The sequence below is a fragment of the Salvelinus sp. IW2-2015 genome, linkage group LG9 (genome assembly GCF_002910315.2).
Source record: "Salvelinus sp. IW2-2015 linkage group LG9, ASM291031v2, whole genome shotgun sequence".
Classification (NCBI taxonomy): domain Eukaryota; kingdom Metazoa; phylum Chordata; class Actinopteri; order Salmoniformes; family Salmonidae; genus Salvelinus; species Salvelinus sp. IW2-2015.
Genome location: NC_036849.1, coordinates 16,477,212 through 16,501,308, shown reverse-complemented (window position 1 = coordinate 16,501,308; position 24,097 = coordinate 16,477,212). Strand labels below are relative to the sequence as shown.

General features: G+C 45.8%; 1 protein-coding gene and 1 long non-coding RNA gene across 3 annotated transcripts; both read right to left on the bottom strand.

The window, feature by feature from the left end:
- Positions 1-9,048: 9,048 nt before the first annotated feature.
- Positions 9,049-15,762, bottom strand: LOC111968340 (uncharacterized). 2 transcript variants are annotated; one of them, XM_023993834.2, is made up of 11 exons: positions 15,578-15,762; positions 15,324-15,459; positions 15,099-15,210; positions 14,879-15,008; positions 14,161-14,788; positions 13,927-14,026; positions 13,669-13,787; positions 13,361-13,539; positions 12,664-13,252; positions 11,673-11,776; positions 9,049-9,349 (listed from the first exon to the last, which is right to left on the bottom strand). In XM_023993834.2, the coding sequence occupies exons 5-11, from the start codon at positions 14,543-14,545 to the stop codon at positions 9,224-9,226; spliced, it is 1,602 nt and encodes a 533-aa protein (XP_023849602.1). In that variant the 5' UTR covers positions 14,546-14,788; positions 14,879-15,008; positions 15,099-15,210; positions 15,324-15,459; positions 15,578-15,762; the 3' UTR covers positions 9,049-9,223. The 2 variants fall into 2 exon arrangements, with proteins under 2 accessions (XP_023849602.1, XP_070301260.1); XM_070445159.1 differs by lacking the exons at positions 14,879-15,008; positions 15,099-15,210; positions 15,324-15,459; positions 15,578-15,762 and having other exon boundaries at positions 14,161-14,791.
- A 2,057-nt stretch (positions 15,763-17,819) lies between these two features.
- On the bottom strand, positions 17,820-20,426 carry LOC111968964 (uncharacterized). Its single transcript, XR_002877939.1, has 3 exons — positions 20,366-20,426; positions 18,137-18,254; positions 17,820-17,908 (listed from the first exon to the last, which is right to left on the bottom strand). It is a non-coding gene; the product is annotated as an uncharacterized lncRNA (long non-coding RNA).
- Positions 20,427-24,097: the final 3,671 nt, after the last annotated feature.

The window sequence follows — 24,097 nt, the reverse complement described above, 5'->3', positions numbered from 1 at the left end:
CCAACGTAATGTTAGAGAATTTCGCAGTATATCCAACCGGCCTCACAACCGCAGACCACGTGTATGGCTTTGTGTGACCGAGCGGTTTGCTGATGTCAGTGTTGTGAACAGAGTGCCCCATGGTGGCGGTGGGGTTATGGTATGGGTAGGCATAAGCTACGGACAACGAACACAAATGCATTTTATTGATGGAAATTTGAATGCTTAGAGATACCGTGATGAGATCCTGAGGCCCATTGTCATGCCATTTCAGCATGGTAATGCACAGCCTCATGTCACAAGGATCTGTACACAATTCCTGGAAGCTGAAAATGTCCCAGTTCTTCCATGGCCTGCATACTCACCAAACACCCATGGCGCATGTTTGGGATGCTCTGGATTGACGTGTACGACAGCGTGTTCCAGTTCCCACCAATATCCAGAAACTTCACACAGCCATTGAAGAGGAGTGGGGACAACATTCCACAGGCCACAATCAACAGTCTGATCAACTCTATGCGAAGGAGATGTGCCGCGCTGCATGAGGCAAATGGTGGTCACACCAGATACTGACTGGTAATTTCACTCAACAACTAGTTTTAAAGGGTAGTAGACATTTACAGATCATAGTCTAGCACAAAACTAATGAGACCGTTTCAGAATCTACAAAGTAACAATACATAATTTTAGCAAACATTTAAAAAGGCAACATGTGTCGGAATATATATTTAATAAACATTCCAAAACAATACATTATTGACCTGCTAAATTACAGTAGAAACAAAATGAATTCTGTATTTATTTTAGAAGAAACAATTGTTAATGTAGCAAACATTGGATGACTTGGTGAAGGTGTGGTAGAGAGAAGCTGTCTGTTTTCCTCCCCTTCCTTCATGCGTGGTGCTCGTTCAACATAAGATTTGGAGAGTCCTGTGAACATCAACAGTTATGAACATGTCATTCTGAACAACACCATCTTCCTAATTGAGAACATTGACATGTTGTCATTATAGGATGTTGTGTGTAGATTGATGAGGGGAAAAAACTATTGAATCACTTTTAGAATACGCTGTAATGTAACAAAATGTGGAAATAGTCAAGGGGTCTGAATACTTCCTAATGCATTGTACATGTTTGACATTAGAGAAGCTTCCATTAAAGAAAACCCCATGAGTTCTATTAGATAGATAGCTCTGAATCCACTATATGGCAGAGGTTGAAAAGCCATAACATATATGTTTTTTCAATAACAGGTTGAGGCGCACACACCTGCTCCATGTTGCCCACACACAACACACACACACACACCACACACACACACCCACACACACACACACACACACACACAACACACACACACACACACACACACACACACACACACACACACACACACACACACACACACACACCACACACACACACACACAACACACAACAAAACCTCAGGCTGCAATAGGAAGTGTACACAGTGGGAACTCAGCCTGTGGTGTTTCTACAGGGCCCAGGTTTCTTCAATGTTATTGATGTCTGCTTGTTATTTTTTCAATTTTTTACTGCAGTTGGGTTAATAAATCTTCAAATTCAACTTGATATCTATTGTCTTATTACATGGTTAATTTACTGGCTTATATCTACTATATCTACTGACATGGTTATAGTCAGTTGGCTATGAAAAAGCCAACTGACTTTATTCCTGATTTATTATTTGACCAATGCTTGTCATTTATGAACATTTTGAAAATCTTGGCTCTCTCTAATGCTCTCCTTCTCTCTTTCTTTCTCTCTCTCGGAGGACCGGAGCCCTAGGACCATACGTCAGGCTATCGGGCATGATGACTCCTTGCTGTCCCCAGTCCGCCTGGCCTTGCTGCTATTCCAGTTTCAACTGTTCTGCCTGCGGTTATGGAACCCCTACCTGTCCCAGCCTGCTGTTTTCAACTCTTAATGATCGGCTATGAAAAGCCAACTGAATTTATTCCTGATTATTATTTGACCATGCTTGTCATTTATGACATTTTGAAAATCTTGGCTTCTCTATTCTCTCCTTCTCTCTTTCTTTCTCTCTCTCGGAGGACCTGAGCCCTAGGACCATACGTGAACATTTTGAACATCTTGGCATAGTTCTGTTATAATCTCCACCCGGCACAGCCAGAAGAGGACTGGCCACCCCTCATAGCCTGGTTCCTCTCTAGGTTTCTTCCTAGGTTTTGGCCTTTCTAGGGAGTTTTTCCTAGCCACTGTGCTTCTACACCTGCATTGCTTGCTGTTTGGAGTTATAGGCTGGGTGTCTGTACAGCACTTCGAGATATTAGCTGATGTACGAAGGGCTATATAAAATAAACTTGATTGATTGATTGATCTATGAAATACAATGTGTATTGAAAATCTTGGAGTGAATTTGAGTAAACAAAACCAATTGTCACGTCCACTCCTCCTCCCCCTCTCCGGCGCTCGAAGTTGCCGGTCTACTAACCACCGGTCCTGGCAACCCATCCTTACGCACACCTGACAACCTTCATTACGCACACCTACGCCTCATTAGGCCCACCTGGACTTTACCACCTCCCTGATTACTTCTCCTTAATATAGCACTCCGTTGTTATCACCCACCAGGTAATATTGTTTATGTTTCCATGTTTAGACGGTTTTCTTGTTTTGTATCGGTCAATGTTCTTTGTTGTTAAACTCACTAAATGCACTTGCTTCCTGACTCCCTGCGTCTACTTTACAGAATATTGCCTCACAGAATGGAAGCAAGCAGCCAACCGAGACATCTTCCAGATGGTCGGCGAACAGGGAGACCTACTTCGCCAACACCATAATCAGCAGGCGCAACTGCGGACGAAGATGAATGAGGTCCTCCGTGTTCGTCAATGTCTAAATATTCCGCAAGGGCATCACCCACAACGAGCGGAGGATCCTCTACCATGAGTCGACCTAGCATCCCAGCCCATTCAGCAGTCTGCCCAGGTCAGCGATGCCCGTTTGTACCTTCCAGACAAATATGACGGGAATCCATCCAATTGCCATGGCTTCCTCCTCCAGTGCTCCCTCGATTTTGCTCATCAAACGGGAACCCCCACCACGAGAGGTCCAAGCTTGCCACGGTTATTTCCTTGTTGACCGGGGGGGCATTAGAATGGGCTATGGCCGTCTGGGAGAGAGGAGAGGAGGAGCTGGGTTCCTATGGGAGGTTCATGTTCAGAGGAGTCTTCGATAATCCAACAGAGGGCAGAAAGGGGGGTGAACGCCTACTCCAACTACAGAGGAAGGACCAGACCGCTGCAGAGTACGCATTCACCTTTCTTACAGTGGCAGCATCCAGCGGAAGGAATGAGCCGGCACTCCGCAACTTATTCAGAAGAGGATTGCGTGAGGAGGTCCAGATGGACTGGCGTGCCGAGACGACCCCCTCTCATTGGACACACTCATTCATCGCGTTGGCCATCCGTCTGGATAACCTCCTTCGGGAGTGTCGGCACTCCCATCGCCTCTCACCCTCCTTCGTTGACCGATCTGAGTCAGAGCCTCAACCCATGGAGATAGGGGCCACATGTCTCCCCGCGGCTGAGCAACACCGTTTGAGACAACCAGCTTCAACGGTGTCCACTACGTTCTAACCAGGGATTCACTAGAGCAGAGGGACGGTCCAGTGATCATCCGTCTCCTGGGGCAAGTGTAAGTATTCCATCTTCACTCTCCACTAAGCCTTTCTTAGTACCGATTTCACTAGCTGGCTGTCCCTCATGTTTCCACAGCTCTAGTGGTGCTGTGATGTGTGTGTGACTGTGCCAGATCCCAGTGGTCGGTTATCCAGTGCTCCCGGAGATCTGCTTTCCCTTACCTTGTGGTTCCACGTCAATTGAGAGTCCTTTGGTTGCCCTCCAGGCCGACATCCCGGAGGGTTACCAGGATCTCCGGGAGGTTTTCTCAAAGACTCGCGGCATCTGTCTCCCTCCTCATCGCCCCTGGGACTGTGCCATTGACCTGCTAACAGACTCTGCACCTCTGCGCAGCCAGATCTACCGCGTGTCAGTGGCTGAAACCAAGGCTATGGAGGAGTACATCCAGGAAGCTCTTCAACAGGGTTTCATCCACTCATCTACCTCCCATGCGTCGGCTGGTTTCTTTGTAGCCAAGAAGGAAGGGGGTCTTCGTCGTGTATTGGCTACAGAGGTCTCAGTGCTCCGTATGCGCCCAAACCAAGTCTCCCCGGAACGCACAAGCAGGGAAACTTCTTCCCCTCCCCGTGCCTCAGCGGCCTTGGACCCATCTGTTGATAGATTTTGTCACTGATCTTCCCGTCTGATGGTTTCACCACTGTTATGGTTGTTGTAGACAGATTCCCCCAATCCTGCCATTTTATCCCTCTCTATGGTCTCCCTACGGCTCTCCAGGTCACTGAGGCACTGTTTCAGCAGGTTTTCTGACACTATGGCCTTCCGGAGGATATTGTCTCCGACCGTGGTCCCCAATTCAAGTCACATGTATGAAGAGCCTTCATGGAGGAGCTGGGGGCAACAGTTAGTCTCACATCCGGGTACCAGCCTCAGTCCAATGGGCAGGTGAAGAGGACCAACCAGGAGCCGGGGAGATTCCTGAGGAGTCCCTGTCAGGACCGGCAGAGGGAGTGGGCCCGGTTTATTCCCTGGGCAGAGTACGCCCAGAACTCACTTCATCACTCCTCCACCGGGTTGTCTCCCTTCCAGTGCATCCTGGGGTACCCCGAGCCAGACCAAAACCCCTGCGGTGGATGAGTGGTTCCGGCGTGCAGGGGAGGTTTGGGACGCTGCCCATGTGAGGCTCAAACGCGCCGTCCAGCTCCAGAAGGAGCAGGCGGACCACCACCGCAGTGAGGCACCCGTTTTTCATTCTAATGATCGCGTCTGGCTTCCCACCAGGAACCTCCCGCTCCACCTACCCTACCGGGAGCTGAGCCCCAGGTTTATGGAGACATTCAAAGTCCTCCAGAGGATCAATGAGGTAACTTACCAATTACAGCTTCCCAATGACTACCGGATACGGATCTCACCCTCTTTTCCCATTTCCCTCAGGCCGGTGGTTCCTAGTCCCCTGGCTGATGCCGTCCCCCACCGCCTCCCCTGGACATCGAGGGTAGTCCCGCCTATGCCGTCAGGTTCCTCCTGAACTCCAGATGTCGTGGGGGTCGGCTCCAGTACCTGGTGGACTGGGAGGGGTACAGTCCAGAGTAGCGGTGTTGGGTTCATCACCCACCAGGCAATATTGTTTATGTTTCCATGTTTAGACGCTTTTCTTGTTTTGTATCATTCTTCCTCATTAAACTCAATAACTGCACTTGCTTCCTGCGTCTACGTTACACCAATTTATATGGAAGCCTCTTCAATGTCTCTTCAACCGTTACCCTAGTCTCAATCCTGTTACGTGACAATTTTGTGAATTTGAGGGAAAGGTCAGCAAATATGAATTTTATGTTTGTTGAACTTTGAAGTGAACTCATACTTTTGATCAAAAAGGATGATGCCACTGACAGTGTCCATTTAATGCGTTAGAATAGCAAGTGTGAGATTTTAAATACATTTAATATTAGCAATTATTGAATTAGTTTGAGGGACACATGATTCATAGGGAAATGTTGCTTTTATTACAGGTGTCTGAATATGATTATAAAAGAGCTCCATAGTGTCCATAAGAAAACGGGCGATAACAGGGCTTTGATAACTGACATGGGAGAATGTTTTCTTGGAGGTTAAATATGTACTTCATATCGTGGGGTGTGCAGAAAAATAATTCATTTAGATAAATGTCAGTCCAAATCGTACCAGTTTGGCGAAGGACACAATCATCGATGTGCATCCACTTGATAATTATCGCTTTTATAATTGTTTTCCATTAGAATGAAGTAGCCTACGGAAATTGCATACAAGGCCGTCTTCAAGTCATACCTACCATTTGCGTTCATGTGGTATGCTTGGTTACCTAAATGTATGTACCTCTAACACACACACACAATAGTTTCCTGATACATGGTGACAGCTCTCAAGTAGGTACAGGTAACTGTCTGACTCATTGGTCAACAGTGAAGCCATCTGGTAAACAGTAAACCCACAGGCAGCCCAGCGAAACCCAGGTACTGCTCTGTCCTCATCTCCTTGTCAGCCACCAACCCAGCTCCATGTCCCTGCTTAGACATTGCCCTCCAGTGGGCATGGTACACTCTTAGACATTGCCCTCCAGTGGGCATGGTACACTCTTAGACATTGCCCTCCAGTGGGCATGGTACACTCTTAGACAAAAGAGTTCTTCAGCTGTCCCCACAGAACCCTTTTTGGTTCCAGGTAAAACCCTTTTGGGTTCCATGTAGAACACTCTGTGGAAAGAGTTTTATATGGAATCCAAACGTATTCTACCCAGAACCAAAAAGGATTCTTCAAAGGGTTCTCCTATGGGGACAGCCAAAGAACCCTTTTAGGTTCCAGCACTTTATTTCTAAGATTGTATCTGACGATTTGCCTCCTCTCTGACCCTAACCACTGCTTTGCCTTTCCCTTTACTGTACTCCACTAAACATCAAGTAGGATGCCCATAAAACTGTACTGTTTACTCTCCCCTCTACCTAGGCTACTGTTGAGGATGATTTCAAGCCCTTGATGACATATGAAGAGTTTCATTCCAGAAATGTTCAATTAGCTTTTATTGTTGAATGAAATTCTAAGCGATCGCTGTGTTTTGTTCACTATCTAACTATGGCATGGGGTTGTTCAATGACAGACATGTATTTGTTAAAAATCTATCACTTGACGGTTTCATTTCAGAGATTGTTTTTTGATAAATGCTATATATCTGCCTCACTCAGAGAAATAAGTGGTACTGCTAGGTTTTACAGTCAAATGTAACAAATAACTACATTTTTAATAAAGACATTTACAAATTATACATTTGACATTAATATTATATATATATTGTTTAAAGTAATTCAACACAGTAATATGAGATCTATGTAAAACACTTACGTTTGGCATTTTAGTGATTTAGCAGATGCTCCAGAGCGACTTACAGTAAGTGCATTCATCTTAAGATAGCTAGGTGAGACAACCACATTTCAGTCAAATATACAGGATATATAATTGATATACAGCATTTTGTAAAACAAACTCATTTTCATACACATCTAAAATCGATGAATAAAAACATCTGAGAACAGTAACATTTTACACACACATGAAGGTACCCATAAGAAATCATTTTTGATGAAAAAACACCAAAATTGGTGGATATAGTGTTTTGAAAATAAGCTGCAAATTATTTCAATATTATGGAAAGTAGCAGCTGTTATATCTGCATTATTTTGTTTTATTGTTCTAAATCGATGGAATATTCTATATTAACCCCCTACAAAGATGGGGCTTACTGTGGCCTATATGAATCTACACTGGGGAAGGTTAAGGACGCTCATTTTGAAGATGAAGAATAAGCAATAAAAAGTACATTATAGGGGTCAGAAGGGACCTCACATGGAGAGTTTTGCAATAGCAAGTATTAATCGCCCTGAATTTTCCAGAGCGTGCCTCCAGTCGCACACAGACAATTATTTATAAGAATGATTTACAAACATCAGACAGCAATTTATATCCATCATGTTTGGTTGGGATTTTTAACCTTGTCTGCTCTGCACATGATTTATGTGTAATTTTGTTGCAGTGCAGAGCCCAGGTTTCCACGATTGTTATCAGTATTCAAATTAGTGTGAGTTATTGGATGTGTGTGGTCAGAACATGTATTTATTTTCCAGACCGCGTGTCCTGATATGTTTTCGAGCATCATTACTTCCAGACAGGTTTTCGTCCCTTGAATATTTCCATTTGGAAGATCTTTATTTGTGCTCAAATCATGAATTACTATACTGCGCTGTAAGATGTGGATCACATTTTTTATTTAGCCTTTATTTAACTAGGATGAAGATATTCTACTGTATGAAAGGTTCTTTGGATTCGAAAAACAAACTGTGCAGCCAATCCCAGTCATGATTGTTGAGGTGTAAACTAAACCATCCAAAACACTGGCTGGTCCTGTTCCTCCAGCCCCATGCACCAACTGGGTATCAGAGGTGTTGTCACACCGGGTGAGGTCATGCAGGGAGGCCTAACAACTCCAGAAGATGACACACATATCTTTCGTAATAATGCAGTACGTGTGTGGGCCTGGCTCATGGACGGGAGACCCCAAGCAGAAATGTCATGCTGAAATGTGTTTTAAGTTATTCAACCCCCTCCACCTAAAAACAATCGAGAGAGGGGGAGGGATGCTAACAGAAATGCAATCCCAGGGCACTGTGCAAATGTGAGGAGAGAAGGCATCAGCAGCTAGCATTGGGAGGTCATCCATTTTTCATGAGTTGGAATAGCAGCAAGGCAAATCCTTTTTAAAAAGGGGGAAAACTGACAGATAGATATCCAAGGACACCATATGGTGCTTTTAGAATGAGTTAGTCCAGAGTTGATCTGTATCCTTATAGTCAATCCAAATGACCTTGCGTCTATTCAGATCATTGAGACTATACGCAAATGACCCAGAATCCACTATTCTTAATCTCGACTGGGTTCGTGAAGTATTAAATAATTCAACCCATGTCAATAATTACTGAGAGATGAACTATTGATGAGCTGTTCCTGGTGTGTGTGTGTGTGTGTGTGCGCGCATGCGTGCGTGTTGTATAACTGTATAAGGAGGAGGATGTGTCCAGAGAACACACCAGCAGCCTATAGGAGCGGAGAGGTCGCCAAAGGAATCAGGAGCTGTCACAACAAATCTGACTAGTCAGATGAAGAGCTCAGAGAGGTGACAGGAGAGGTGATGATGTGAGGTGACCGTATAGGTGATGTGGTGTTGTAAGGTCACTGCACCAAAGGTCATCCATGACAGCCATGGTGACGATCACCACCATGCTCAAAATTGAATATTTTTTTAGATAAAAAGAGAAACGTCATGTGTTTAGATGCAACCACACCATTTGGATCATCTGTCCATGAATACTGTCGAGCCATTACTGTGACAAAACAAATATTTTCTGTGAGAAATATTTATTTGTATCTGCCAAGTAAAAAACATTTAATAACAGTCTGCACCTGACTAGATTTACAGTGGTTTGAAGTGTAGCACAACAGTAATACCATACAGGATTTTGTCAATTTAGATCTTACACACATACACTGATTGTTCGTCACTCTACAGAACGACAGTATAGATGTGTAACGGGATGTCCTCATGCCTTCTTCACCCGTTTGCCCTTCTTCACTCTGGCTCCCCTATGGCTCGCCACGCCCTGCTCCACTCGCTGGTGGGGCAACTTCCCAGAGCCCCTGCGTTCCATCAGCTCCTCTTTCTCCGCCTGGAACACAGGGAACAGAACACCAGACAACAGACACAATTAGGCCCTCATATCCTGAGTTGGGAAATGGAGGGTGTGATGAAATATCCTGTGGTCATTATTCGTTCCCCGGGGGTTGAGGGAGACTGAAACCACAGGGCTCAGGCATTGATGAAATGTTCCTAATAGAGGCCATTCATCTCCATGTGTCACCACAACCCAACGAGCTATCTTCATTCAGACTGCCTCTCTCCATACAAACATCAAGATTTTCAGAAAGATCCACACAAGTTGATCAACAAGCTAAAATCTTCCAGTAATGTCTTTACATCTGTGAGTAGTACCAGTGTCATCCACATTGTTTGATGAGCATCCCTTTCATTGAACATCGCAACCTTACTTCACCAAAACCAATCTGATCATGAGGTCACATGGGACAAAAACAGTGAAAATGTATAGTAGTCAATCTAATATCCGGCACTCTGATTATCCATAGCCGCTGTGTTTTAATTGGAGATGTTTGGATAATATGCTACTTTTATTTTCACACATTTGTCATCAATATCTCCCAATCTGCCAATTTATCAAATCCCAACCACTTTGTTCTCTTTGAAATACAGATGTGGGTTGGTCATACATAGTGAAACAATTGAATAAAACATTGAATAAATCCTCCAGGTAATCATATCTTTATAACATCAATCTAAGCACTGTTTTAACAGGTTAATGTAATGGAATAAATCAGTATCTTTCATGATGGGTGCTAATTTAGAATTGTGCAATATCAGCATTCAATGCGCCAAAGAACATCAACCATTCCCACTGACGGTCCATCCACCAGTCAGCATCCCAAAGGTATAATTATCAACTACGTCATCATGAATTAACTTTGTGTAATTACATTTCACCTGCCAGGCTCCATATGGTTCCCTTGACTCCAACCAAACAATAAGATAATTACATCCCAATTAAACAATTACATAATTAAATCTCAATTGAACAACTGCCTAATCGTATCAGTGCAGCAACATTGCAGTACACATGCTGTACATCCACTGCTGACATCATGGTGTCAAACGCACCAACTGTTAGATCCGTCAATGCATTAGACAAAAGCCACTTTATACCTTGTTTTAACATACACCCGTTGTCCTGATCTTGTCCTCATTCTGTTTGTGCACACATATTTACACGGGTGTAGATAATTAAAAGACACGTTGTGAAAGTGTAAAGTATCAGAGGAAGGCCCAAAAAATTGTCAAAGACCCCAGGCACCCAATTCATAGACTGTTCTCTCTGCTACCACATGGCAAGCGGTACCGGAGCGCCAAGTCTAGGTCCAAAAGTCTCCTTAACAGCTTCTACCCCCAAGCCATAAGACTGCTGAACAACTAATCAAATGGCCACCCGGACTATTTACATTGACCCCCCTCTCCATCTGTTTTGTACACTGCTGCTACTCGCTGTTTATTATCTATGCATAGTCACTTTATCCCTTCCTACTGTACATGTACAAATGACCTCGATTAACTTGTACCCCCGCACATTGACTCGGTACCGGTACCCCCTGTATATAGCCTCGTTATTGTTATTCTTATTGTGTTACTTTTTATTATATATTTTTTACTTTAGTCTATTTGGTCAATCTTTTCTTAACTCTATTTCTTGAACTGCATTGTTGGTTTAAGGGCTCGTAAGTGACAAATTTGGCACATGTGACAAATAACATCTGATTTGATTTTAAACTGGCAAGCTCAGCGCAAGATCAGGACAAGATCAGGACAAAGGACCCATGTAAGCGACAGGTATAAACGGGGCTAGAGAGATTAGAAGGAGCCAAGAAAGCAGTCTACAACTTTGGTCAGAGAAACACAAAGTGAATGTAGTACCTATAGCATGCATGTCGCATCAAAGTAGTCCGGAAATCATTTAGTCATTATCTCTATTCATTACCAATTAAATGTAAAAAAGTATTAAAAAATGTTTTATCAAAGCCCGAATATGATTCCACCATGTTTTTATATGACATTACTGAGTCTGATGAGGAAGATGTGTAGGTTGTGACAGGGGGAAGGGAGAAGGAGAGGAGAGGGTACCTGCTGGGATGGGATGGGCTGGCTCTTTGGGGTAGGTATGAGGTCATTCAAATCAGAGACAAAATAAAAAACTTCCAAGTTGGGACAACACTGCCCCCCATTGGCCAACCACAGCATATTTCCCCCTATACTGACACTCTCCATGTGAGGCCAAATCAAATCAAATGTATTTGTCACATACACGTGTTTAGCAGATGTTATTGTGGGTGTAGTGAAATAGGGACCACAGAGAGAGAAATTACCTGTACCTGTTTGACCTCCCACTTGTCTCCTCGCTGCTTGGCCGGAGACTCCTGGAAGTTGATCGTACTGTGGGAGTAGAGTTGCCCTGGGATGAGAGAGGCCCTCTTTTCTGTGGATGAAGAGAGAGGGGACAGGGAGGACAGGAAAGGATTCAAACTAGATCACTCAGAGGTGTTACAACTGTCAGGGTGTAACATTAAAACCTCACAGAGACCTCCTATGTCAATACGGCCAGCCACTTGAACGGTCTCTGCCACTTCCTCATTGGCAGGCTAACAAACGCACTTCATTTTCTGAGAAGGTCACCTGTTTTCTGAAACTATTGATTTTATTTAACAAACGGAGCTTTAATTAAATGTCACATTTGGCCCCTGCTGTGTGTTGGTCTCCTAAGCCCTGGTCCCAGTGATGAGGTAGGGAATTAGTGTGGTGTGTGGGGCTGTGAGGCGTGGTTCCCCCAGGCCCAGCGGTGATCAGCAAGGCCCAGCAGAGCTCCATCTGCTCTGGGTAACATCAGTGGAAGGCCCCTACCACGGAGAGCAGGGGGTGGTGGTCACAGATGAGTAACTGTGGCAAGGTTGAGAGAGTACTAGTCTGACACTACAGTACACAACCTCCTCTCTGTACTTCATCACCCCTCTCTGAGCAGTACCTGGGTCCCATTCCGGACATAGACTCCTCACTGGGTGACAGCAACAGGCCAACTATGGCCCCACACACACACACACACACACAAACATTCACATTCACACACACTACAGTCTCCAGCCAGCTGCTGTTTCTAATGCTCCATCGGTGTAAAGTTCCAAAGAAAAGGCTCTCTCAACATTCCCCATCACAATGACAAAGGGAGATGATATTAGAGGCTATACTATATTAAGTAATAATATTCGGAGCAAAATTACCAACTTTGGTAGCTGTGACACTAAATGGGTTTTCTAAACGCAAGATAGAGTAGGTTGTCATTTCTATCCAACACACACACAAACACACTACCTCGTGAGATGGTGGACACCTGCTCTATGGCAGGGAGTAGGCCAGTGGATGCCCTCCGGGTCTCCAGGGCTTGTTTCCACCAGCTGCCCAGCTTACAGTGGCCTAGCCTATCCTCTGGGGTGCTTCTGAAGCATGATGCGTCCTCCTTGTGCGAGGCCTTCCCCCCTCCAGGTAACCTGTCCCTGGATGTCTCTAGGGCCGAGGAGGGGCTGAGCTGGGGGGTGCAGCTGGGACTAGTCCTAGGGGACAAAGACACTCCAGGAACATGTAGCTGTCTGGAGCGTGTGGACCTCCGCAGGGGGATGAGCAGAGAGGAGTCCTGGAGAGAGAAGGGCCTGATGTACCTCCCGGAAGCCCCACTGTCTTGCTCCGCCACCAGGGTAGAGCCTCTCTCTGTCTCTGGGCCACTGGACCCTGTGTCTCCCAGCTCCTCCAGGAAGCAGAAGGTCTGGTGGAGCTCAGAGAGCAGATCCTGGGTGGTCTCAGTGAGGGCACAGGAGGTCAGGATCTCCGGTTGGTCCACTGCATCCTGGGAGTCCCGGCGGAAACATTCCACTGAATCCTCAAGCGGTGGAGGGTCGAATGCCCTCTGAACAAACACAGATATACAGAAACCCAGTTGAGTTGGCAAATACTGTAGGTTGTCTGCATAGTATGTACAGTATGTATGTAATTGGACAGTAGAGAGGTCTGTCACCTGTAAGGGCTCCAGCTCCAGGAAGCAGTGAGATGAGGCAGCAACAGCCCCAGAGAAGGTGGAGGTCTGGGGGAGGATGTTCCCTGATTTGTCCCCTCCAGGCATGATGCTCCACACGTCACTCACACTTGGTGCATGCATGATTTTGTCAGTAACCTCCTTGTAGTAGTCCATTTTCTCTGGATTAACATGAACAAAAGCAGTTAGTTAAAGGGCCAATTATTACATTATTTCTCAGTCAAATCATACAGTAGATATAGTGAAAACACAGCCACAACACTGAGATTGTATTAACAGTTGAAACACACCATAGTCAGGTGTCAGGAAGTTGTGACTCTCCACTTGGATCTCAGGTACAGAGGGCACTGATTGGTTGTCCTCATTACTGTAGAACTGAGGATGGAGGTTCAGTCTGCTCAGACTATGCCTGACAAACAAATGATCACATAAAGAACATGTCCTTTATCTTATTGTACTGCATAACACAATGCTGGCCACAGCAAAGAGTGGAATTATGGTCTGTTAATGAAATGATAAAGTAAACATTGAGGATTGAGAAGGGTCACCTTCTGTCGAACGTTACATCTACAGGAGGAACTGCCTCCTCTTCCACATTGAAGACGTCGTCTCCTGGTATATCACAGGTCATTATGTCCTCCACTCCCCCTAAAGGAAACAGAAAACACTTTCAACAACAGATGACCAGAACATGGATTTCCGTTGGGTTAATACTCAAGAACATTACTTCAAAACTTAAATGTTGAGTATAAAACACCTCTAGCCTGTGCATCTGAACTCACACTCAGTGGAGAACACCAGCTCCTCCACCTCCATGCTGTCTTTACTGAGGCTGTTGAAGGAGACAGGGTCTGTGGCACCCTCTAGTGTCAGAGTCCGGTCAGGGTAGTCTGGGAGGAGTATGTCTGCTGGGGGGGAAGGGCTGTCGCCCTGACTGTTCTGGTACCGTCCTCTATCACTGAGCAGGGATGAGATCCGCTGCAGCATTACTGTGCTCCCATAAACATATGGGATGCCCGGTCTCAGGCAGGGCAGTGAGGGGGAAGATGTGAAAGAGAACATAGATTCAGAGCTCTCCTTGGACAGGGATTGAGAGGAGAGGTGTGCCGGGGTCCAGGGTTTCTCCTGCATTGAGACAACGAAATTCATTATTTTCATATTCATCATTGCCAAAGTATTATTCCTCAGCACACTCACTCTCAGACAGAGCCACAGTAGTAAAGTACCGCAGCTATAAGAGGCAGGTCATGATCAGGTGGCTCTGTGTCTCCCTGCTCTCCCAGCCTGTCAGTCATCATACCCGCTGGGGAGGGTCTAGGGAGGTGGTGCCTAAGGGCCTGGATGGTCAGACTCAGGTTCCGACAGCTCCCTCTCCTCTCTTGGTGCTCCCCTGGCCATGTCACCTCCTCACTGGGCCAGGGAAAAACAGATTATACCAAAAACACACCATTGGGTATTTTTGTAAACAACATTTTAGTCATTTTGTATTGAATAATGTACCTTGCTGTTGGCTGGGGTTGTCTCAGTTCAACCATAGATTCCCTGAGGAGTCTGATGAAATCCTCTGAAGAGAGCGTGTTGATGTTCTGAGACTGATACAGCAGAGCAGATAACGGATGAATGGGACCCCCTGCAATTCACAACACTTCACTGACTTTCAGAATACTTGATAGTGGTGATATTTCTCAAATCAGTATGAGTCACAATCAGTGATCCATACCTGGCTCTTTCACTGCCATAGAGATCCCTGTGGTCCTCCTACGCTGAGGAAGCCCCTCTACTCCACACTGACCCTCAGCCTCTTCCGACTGAGTAGTACAATGGCCCACATCCTAATAAAGGCACCGTTGTTCAATAGAAAATGTGATTACTGACAACAAACAACCTGCATGTACATGCCTAAGTATTTACATGTATTTTATGATAGTGTTACAAAGAGGTTCACCTTCCATATTGCTTCCATGCAGTCGGAAGCCGCCACACATAGGCCAAGCCTCTCACATCCATGGAGGAAGTACCTGACCATGTCATTACTTCCTGTGTGACCTTTCTTCAGGAGGGCCCAGGCGTCTGAGACATGGCTTAGGGGCAGAGAAAACAAGATGCAATATGAAAACCGTGAGCCATACAGAGCCAGAGTACATGGTATATATACAGTAGTCCGTTTGATATAGCACATGCTAGTGTATTTAACCCTACCTGTTCTGTAGGAGTATGTCCACACAGAGCTTAAGGTCGTGGGGGGTGTCTGTGGCTAGTCTGGTCCAGTAGACGTACTTCAGCGCCAAGCGGAGCTGCTTTCTCCTCAGCAGGCTGTGGATGATGCAGCGGTGCTGCCAGGAGAACCAGGGTGGTTCAGACCTGGGGCTCAGCAGCAGCTCCATGGAGCCCTACACAGAGGCAATGACAGCCATAGGAAAATCTGTTGGCTCTGTTGAGCCCTGCTAAATCCAGGAAGACATACACATCGATAGACTAAACGTTATAGTGAGAGCAAAGGTACCGATAAGTGTCCATGGTCGAGGAGCCAGAAGGCCCGGATCTGCTGGGAGAAGCTGGGAGGGATGATGAAAGCGTGGCAAAAGGACTGCAGGAGGTTATCTTTGCACTGCAGGAAATGTGCCATGTCCAGGATGAAGTACATGAGCTGTGCACAGGCTGTGTTAAGTGTAGTGTACATAATCAAGAATACTGTATATTCAGTTCAGATGACAGTCATATTAACACAGTCATATCTTTGAGGACACTTTATGGATTCTCCATGTTCGGATACAATGGCCTGAACAGACATGTGTTTGATGCAAGGCACCAGCACCAGCTTCAGAAGAGCCTGCAGGTTAGGGGGCGGATAGCCCTGGTCTGTGCAGTCCTCAGAAGTCCATATGGGCCCATGTTGTTTGTCCAACTGAGCCACCATACCCTGGATCAGTGAATTCCACCTTTCCCTTCCCTCCTCCTCCCATCTAATCAAATAAAGAGAAAGAAGATGTGGAGAAAAGATTTTTAAAAGATTGATTAGGGAGTAAAGGAAGAAAACAGAAATAGAGCAAGTGAGACCTATCAGTGATTTAAGAGTTACCCAAAAGTGTGGAGGGAAGCCCTGCGGTGGTTCTGATCCATCTCTCTCCACATCTGAGAGATCCGCTTCATTTCTTGAGCCTCTGCGAGGAGGAGAGGAAAAGTCAGTGTACCTATAACTACTAGACCAGGGATCATCAACTAGATTCAGACGCGGGCCGATTTTTTCTGGAGCGGATGGAGGCCGGAACAAAATTACAAATAATTTGTAGACTGCAAATTGACCACAAGAAGCCAAAACAGATATGTTTGACTAAAACAAACCATTTCAAACCTTGCTTACATTTGTATACTATCACGCTTCTCTCTATTATGCATGGGAATACTTGGGAATAGATTTATTTTTCAAAATCACTGGTGTTTTTACAGTCTTATGTCCAAAAATGTAAATAAATAATAAATAATTGTCTTAAAAAAATGTTGCTTAGAAAACTTGGGGGCCAAATAAAACAACCCGCGAGACAATTTTGGCCCGCAGGCCGCCAGTTGGGGAACCCTGTACTGGACTAACCCTAACTTCAACCCTAACACTACAATAATACTACAACATACAACACTTGTTACACTGTACTTATAAGAATAGTTACACAGTAGTAACAACTCTGTGATGCAAAGAGTGACCGGTCTGTACAGTTTGACTGTTTGTCCTTCTATAACGTTAATGTATGCATCCTTACCAGGGTACTTGGGCAGGAGTCCAGTGATGCCCCACCACTGTACAAGCCGACCCAGCCAGATGTGTTGCTTCAGAGCTCTGTGTTCCCAATTCCAGTAGTCCTGCCTCACAGCTGACGATCCACACCCGGCCCTGCAGACCACACACGGGATCCCCAATCCTACATACAGATGGAGGACAGACAGCCACCATTCAATCATGATCAGAAAACAGCTCTCTTGATAGAAACTACAATTCCAATCCTGTTTTTACCTATATTGTTACAACCATACCAAATGCTAGCACTAGGTGTCTAGGTAAGATCATTGTGTTAAACAAACTAGCCAGTTGATATCATTCATGCAACAATCTGATCATTGTGAGAGGGGGGCCATTGTTGGAATAGTACTGTACCATGCCAGAAGTGTGTCAGGCCGCTCTGCCTCCTCCCCCACTGGGCCAGGGTAAGCAGGTTCCTCAGCCGCTGCAGCAGCAGGTGCACCCTGGTGAAGCAGCTGTGGTCCAGGAACATCCACAGGCCCTGGCAACGGCTGAAGCCTAGAAACAGGGGAAGGGTGGGGGAGAGGGGGACCCAGAGAGAGGCGACAGTCGAAGACCTTTGTAATAAAGCTGTGGAAAGAGCTGGGATCGATAGCCTTTGGCTCTGTTTGGGATAGCTGGTGCTGTGGTGCATCTCTCCTTACAAAGGGTGAGTAACTCCTTCTTTGAAACTTCAGCCGTCCTCTGGACCCAGCTGCTGAAAGTAGCAAGGCTGTCCTCCACATCAGCATTTCCCACTGAGAGACAAACAAATTAATGGAATGAGACAAATTCATGCAATTACATAATGGGTCATAATCAAAAGCAGCATGAACTGAGAAGAAATGTTACTAATGATGATCACATATTATAATCATTGAATCATTACAGTATGTTAAAGTATCCAACCATTCTTAGACACAGTAAGTGGCTGTAAGTACTGTATGCTGCATGTGATTTTAATCTTGCCAGTCCAGTGATCTGACCTTCAGCTGAAAGGCTACATATCCAGCGCAGGATGGCCTTCACGTTGTTGCTAGCCAAGTCCTGTGTCCACTGGTCCTCCGTGTCCATCATAGTCCTGCTGTTGCACCCTCTCACACCCTGAGGATGTTAACAGTGAATGTACCAAACACATACAGTACATTCGGAAAGTATTTAGACCCTTTTTCCACATTTTGTGACGTTACAGCCTTTTTCTAAAATTAATTAAATAGTTCCCCCCCCCTCATCAATCTACACATAATACCTCATAATGACAAAGCAAAAACAGGTCTAAAAAATGTTTTGCAAAAAAAAATACAAATACAAATGAAATATCACATTTACATAAACATTCAGACCTTTAACACAGTACTTTGTTGAAGCATCTTTGGCAGCGATTACAGCCTCAAGTCTTCTTGGGTATGACGCTACAAGCTTGGCACACCTGTATTTGGGGAGTTTCTCCCATTCTTCTCTGCAGATCCTCTCAAGCTCTGTCAGGTTGGATGGGGAGCATCGCTGCAAAGCTATTTTCAGGTCTCTCCAGAGATGTTCAATCAGTTCAAGTCCGGGCTCTGGCTGGGCCATTCGAGGACATTCAGAGACTTGTCCCGAAGCCACTCATGCATTGTCTTGGCTGTGTGCTTAGGGTCGTTGCCCTGTTGGAAGGTGAACATTTGCCCCAATCTGAAGTCCTGAGTGCTCTGGAGCAGGTATCATCAAGGATCTCTCTCCACTTTGCTCTGTTCATCTTTCCCTCGATCCTGACTAGTCTCCGAGTCCCTGCTGCTGAAAAACATCCCCACAGCATGATGCTGTCACCACCAAGCTTCACCGTAGGGATGGTGACAGGTTTCCTCCAGACGTGACGCTTGGCATTCAGGCCAAAGAGTTCAATCTTGGTTTCATCAGGACAGAGAATCTGGTCCATTAGGTGCCTTTTAGCAAACTCCAAGCGTGCTGTCATGTGCCTTTTACTGAGGAGTGGCTTCTGTCTGGCCACTCTACCATAAAGGCCTGATTGGTGGAGTGCTGCAGAGATGCTTGTCCTTGGTCACCTCCCTGACCAAGGCCCTTCTCCAGCAGTTGTTCAGTTTGGCTGGGCGGACGGCTCTAGGAAGAGTCTTGGTGGTTCTAAACTTCTTCCATTTAAGAATGATGGAGGCTATTCATTCGGCAGAAATGTTTTGGTACCCCAGATCTGTGCTTCGACACAATCCTGTCTCGGAGCCCTACGGACAATTCCTTCGACCTCATGGCTTGGTATTTGCTCTGACATGCACTGTCAACTGTGGGACTTTATATAAACTGGTTTGTGCCTTTCCAAATCATGTTCAATCATTTAAAAATTTACCAGAGGTGGACTTCAATCAAGTTGTGGAAATATCTCAAGGATGATCAAGGGAAACAGGATGCACGTGAGCTCAATTTCGAGTGTCATAGCATTAGGTCTGAATACTGATTACGTTTTTTAAAAATAAATGAGCAAAAATGTCTAAAAACCTGTTTTCGCCTTGTCATTATGGGCTATTTTGTGTAGATTGATGAGGGAAAAAATATTTAATCAATTTTACAGTAAGGCTGTAACATAAAATGTGGAAAAAGTCAAGGGGTCTGAAAAAATCCTGAATGTCATTGTTGGCAAGTCATTGTTTTAAAAGAGAACATGTTCTCAAATCCCTCAAAGTCTGGTCAAATTAAAGTTCTGGATGAAAAACTTGACGTACAAATTCACAGCTACGGTACAACATACTGGGGGTGAAGTCAATCAGACAGTACTATGCAGTCATGCGATCCTTCTCTGTTGTAATTCATACACACAGTGGCTACACATCAATGTAATCTCTTTTTCAATAGGCCATTAGTGAACATAATCCCTCATATCCATAGATGGTTTTAATCCCATTCCAAAGGAAATGCATTAAAAAAAATTACATTAAGTCATGTTGCTGTATTAACATTGGAACTACAAACCACAAGCATCAGAGAGGATAATTGGTGTTTAGATAAAGTACAATACTGCATAGAATATAACATCCTTTACAGAATTGAAGGCCAATGTTATGTATATGGCTTTAAGAATGTAGTTAACTTGCAGTGCCGTAAAGCCTAGATGGCTGCTATCCTTGATATTTCCGATCAGATGGAATCACAGTATGAGAGTATACTGCAAGTGATAGCCATTTTACTGAAGAACCATGATTGACTAAACTGGGAACTCCAGAACTTACCTGCCACATTGTTCCGGTGCTCCTGGGATCGCTGTGGATGTGCTGACTGGGCCAGTGTGTGTCCACAGTGGAACTCTCCTCTTACACAAGCTCCTTTGGGACATGGTAATCCAGTAATCTCGATCTCACTCGAGATCTCATTGGCTGATTGGCTGTGTGGATGTGTATGGACGTGTGCGTGAGAGACGGAGAGAAAAAAAGAGCTCAGGAATGGGAAAGAGTGAGTGGGGGAGGGAGGGAGGGCTGGTGAAAGTGATTTGTTGCAAATACAATAACACCATGAGGATAATGGAGTCTGTATTAAGAGATCTGGAGCTTTCAATACTCATTCTTGACTCTTTCTTGGGCCATTTACTTTCCGCTGACACATGCATAGTGTCATCAAAGCACCAGAGGGCAGCACAAACTTTGTTAATTGTATCACATTAGGGCAAATTATCAAACAATCTGACACATGTTCCGTATTTTCTTGTAAGCATAATATTGTCCTCATAACAAAATTGATTTAGACTTGGAGACTAAGACTCAAAGGAGAGCTGACTGGACACAAACGTACAAACACCCAAACGGCCTTTGGCCATTACAACTCTTTGTGGTGCTGCAGTCAGATTTGCGCAGGTGGCAGAAGGTACGTCCAAATCCTACAGGGCAGATTAGAGGGGATTATTAGGAGGGTCAGGGGGCTTGGCCAGCGGACTGGACTCACTCTGACGCTGCCACGGGCTGGTGTCTGTTACTCCACCGGAGTCACTACGGCTAAACTACCTCCAGGCCAAGCCTTAAGATGACTGTCACTGAAGAGAAAAACAAACAGCGTTGGGAGCCAGATCAGACAGATAACAAACTCAGCAAAAAAAGAAACGTCCTCTCACTGTCAACTGCATTTATTTTCAGCAAACTTAACATGTGTAAATATTTGTATGAACATAAGTTTCAACAACTGAGTTCCACAGACATGTGACTAACAGAAATTTAATAATGTGTCCCTGAACAAAGGGGGGGTCAAAATCAAAAGTAACAGTCAGTATCTGGTGTGGCCACCAGCTGCATTAAGTACTGCAGTGCATCTCCTCATGGACTGCACCAGGTTTGCTAGCTCTTGCCGTGAGATGTTACCCCACTCTTCCACCAAGGCACCTGCAAGTTCCCGGACATTTCTGGGGGGAATGGCCCTAGCCCTCACCCAACGATCCAACAGGTCCCAGACGTGCTCAATGGGATTGAGATCCGGGCTCTTCCCTGGCCATGGCAGAACACTGACATTCCTGTCTTGCAGGAAATCACACACAGAACGAGCAGTATGGCTGGTGGCATTGTCATGCTGGAGGGTCATGTCAGGATGAGCCTGCAGGAAGGGTTCCACATGAGGGAGGAGGATGTCTTCCCTGTAACGCACAGCGTTGAGATTGCCTGCAATGGCAACAAGCTCAGTCCGATGATGCTGTGACACACCGCCCCAGACCATGACGGACCCTCCACCTCCAAATGCGAATCCGACCATCACCACTGGTGAGACAAAACCACGACTCGTCAGAGAAGAGCACTTTTTGCCAGTTCTGTCTGGTCCAGCGACGGTGTGTTTGTGCCCATAGACGATGTTGTTGCCGGTGATGTCTGGTGAGGACTTGCCTTACAACAGGCCTACAAGCACTCAGTCCAGCCTCTCTCAGCCTATTGCGAGCACTGATGGAGGGAATGTGCGTTTCTGGTGTAACTCGGGCAGTTGTTGTTACCATCCTGTACCTGTCCCGCAGGTGTGATGTTCGGATGTACCGAACCTGTGCAGGTGTTGTTACACATAGTCTGCCACTGAGGACGATCAGCTGTCCGTTCTGTCTCCCTGTAGCTCTGTTTTAGGCGTCTCACGGTACGGACATTTCCATTTATTGCCCTGGCCACATCTGCAGTCCTCATGCCTCCTTGCAGCATGCCTAAGGCACGTTCACGCAGATAAGCAGGGACCCTGAGCATCTTTCTTTTGGTGTTTTTCAGAGTCAGTAGAAAGGCCTCTTTAGTGTCCTAAGTATTCATAACTGTGACCTTAATTGCATACCGTCTGTAAGCTGTTAGTGTCTTAACGACCATTCCACAGGTACATGTTCATTAATTGTTTATGGTTCATTGAACAAGCATGGGAAACAGTGTTTAAACCGTTTACAATGAAGATCTGTGAAGTTAATTGGATTTTTACGAATTATCTGTGAAAGACAGGGTCCTGAAAAAGGGGCGTTTCTTTTTTTGCTGAGTTTATGAATCCTGCAGAGATAAGGTAGGTCCTTCTGTATGGTGCTCTCTCCTGATATTCCCAGTCTGTAGGGATGACCTGTGACTGTGTTCAAGACAGACAGCTGAAGCATGGGGTTTCTCTTTTTGAACTCTGTATTGATAAAGGTGCATGGGGCATCACACTGTTATGTGAAACCTCTGAGGTGGTAAACAAAATGATTGAGACATCAGATGCTATAAAACCATATTTGTAGTCTATTATGTTTGTAGTTTATTGTATTCTATTTCTTCTGAATAATTGCTTAGCAAATTAGCTTGGAAAAGCTTGCCCAAGTGCTGTGGATCCTCAACTGGGTTTCCGTGGTGACAGTGGTGATTCTGTTCAGTTTGGGAATATTCCTGAAGGTGGAGATCAACAAGCTGATGGCAGAGGGACCTCCACTACGTCCCCAACATGCTCATCGCAACAGGCCCGGAAGCTGCTGATGCTACCATACATCATCTGCACCTTCTTCTGCATCCTGGTGGGGGCGCACATGTGCAACGGCATGTGAAGTGAGCTGAACGAGGCTCTGAACCTGGGGCTGGGGGACGGCATTCACTACTATAAAAAAAAACACACCAGGGCAGGCTGCTGCTTTCTGAAGCACACTGTGGACCTGCTACAGATCAAGTCCGAGTGCTGCGGCAACGCCGGCTTCAGAGACGGGTTCCAGACACCGCCGGCTTCATAGACTGGTTCTAGATACCGCCGGCTTCATAGACGGGTTCCAGATACCGCCGGCTTCAGAGACGGGTTCCAGATACCGCCGGCTTCAGAGACGGGTTCCAGATACCGTCGGCTTCATAGACGGGTTCCAGATACCGCCGGCTTCAGAGACGGGTTCCAGATACCGCCGGCTTCATAGACGGGTTCCAGATACCGCCGGCTTCATAGACGGGTTCCAGATACCGCCGGCTTCAGAGACTGTTCCAGATACCGCCGGCTTCATAGACGGGTTCCAGATACCGCCGGCTTCATAGACGGGTCCAGATACCGCCGGCATCAGAACTGGTTCCAGATACCGCCGGCTTCAGAGACGGGTTCCAGATACCGCCGGCTTCAAGACGGGTTCCAGATACCGCCGGCTTCATAGACGGGTTCCAGATACCGCCGGCGATCAGAGGACTGGTTCCAGATACCGCCGGCATCAGAGACTGGTTCCAGATACCGCCGGCTTCAGAGACGGTTCCAGATACGCCGGCTTCAGAGACGGTTCCAGATACCGCCGGCTTCAGAGACTGGTTTCCAGATACCGCCGGCTTCAGAGACTGGTCCAGATACCGCCGGCTTCATAGACTGGTTCCAGATACCGCCGGCTTCAGAGAGGTTCCAGATACCACCGGCATCAGAGACTGGTTCCAGATACCGCCGGCTTCAGAGACTGGTTCCAGATACCGCCGGCTTCAGAGACTGTTTCCAGATACGCCGGCTTCAGAGACTGGTTCCAGATACCACCGGCATCA

What these genes read in the sequence shown, in the direction of transcription:
- LOC111968340 (XM_023993834.2), bottom strand. Translation starts at nt 14,545, where the DNA reads ATGATGAATATGAAAATAATGAATTTCGTTGTCTCAATGCAGGAGAAA. An exon ending in CTTCCTGACACCTGACTATG is followed by an intron (nt 13,540 to 13,668) that starts GTGTGTTTCAAC and finishes ATGTTAATCCAG; the next exon opens with AGAAAATGGACTACTACAAG. An exon ending in TGGAGCTGGAGCCCTTACAG is followed by an intron (nt 13,253 to 13,360) that starts GTGACAGACCTC and finishes GTGTTTGTTCAG; the next exon opens with AGGGCATTCGACCCTCCACC.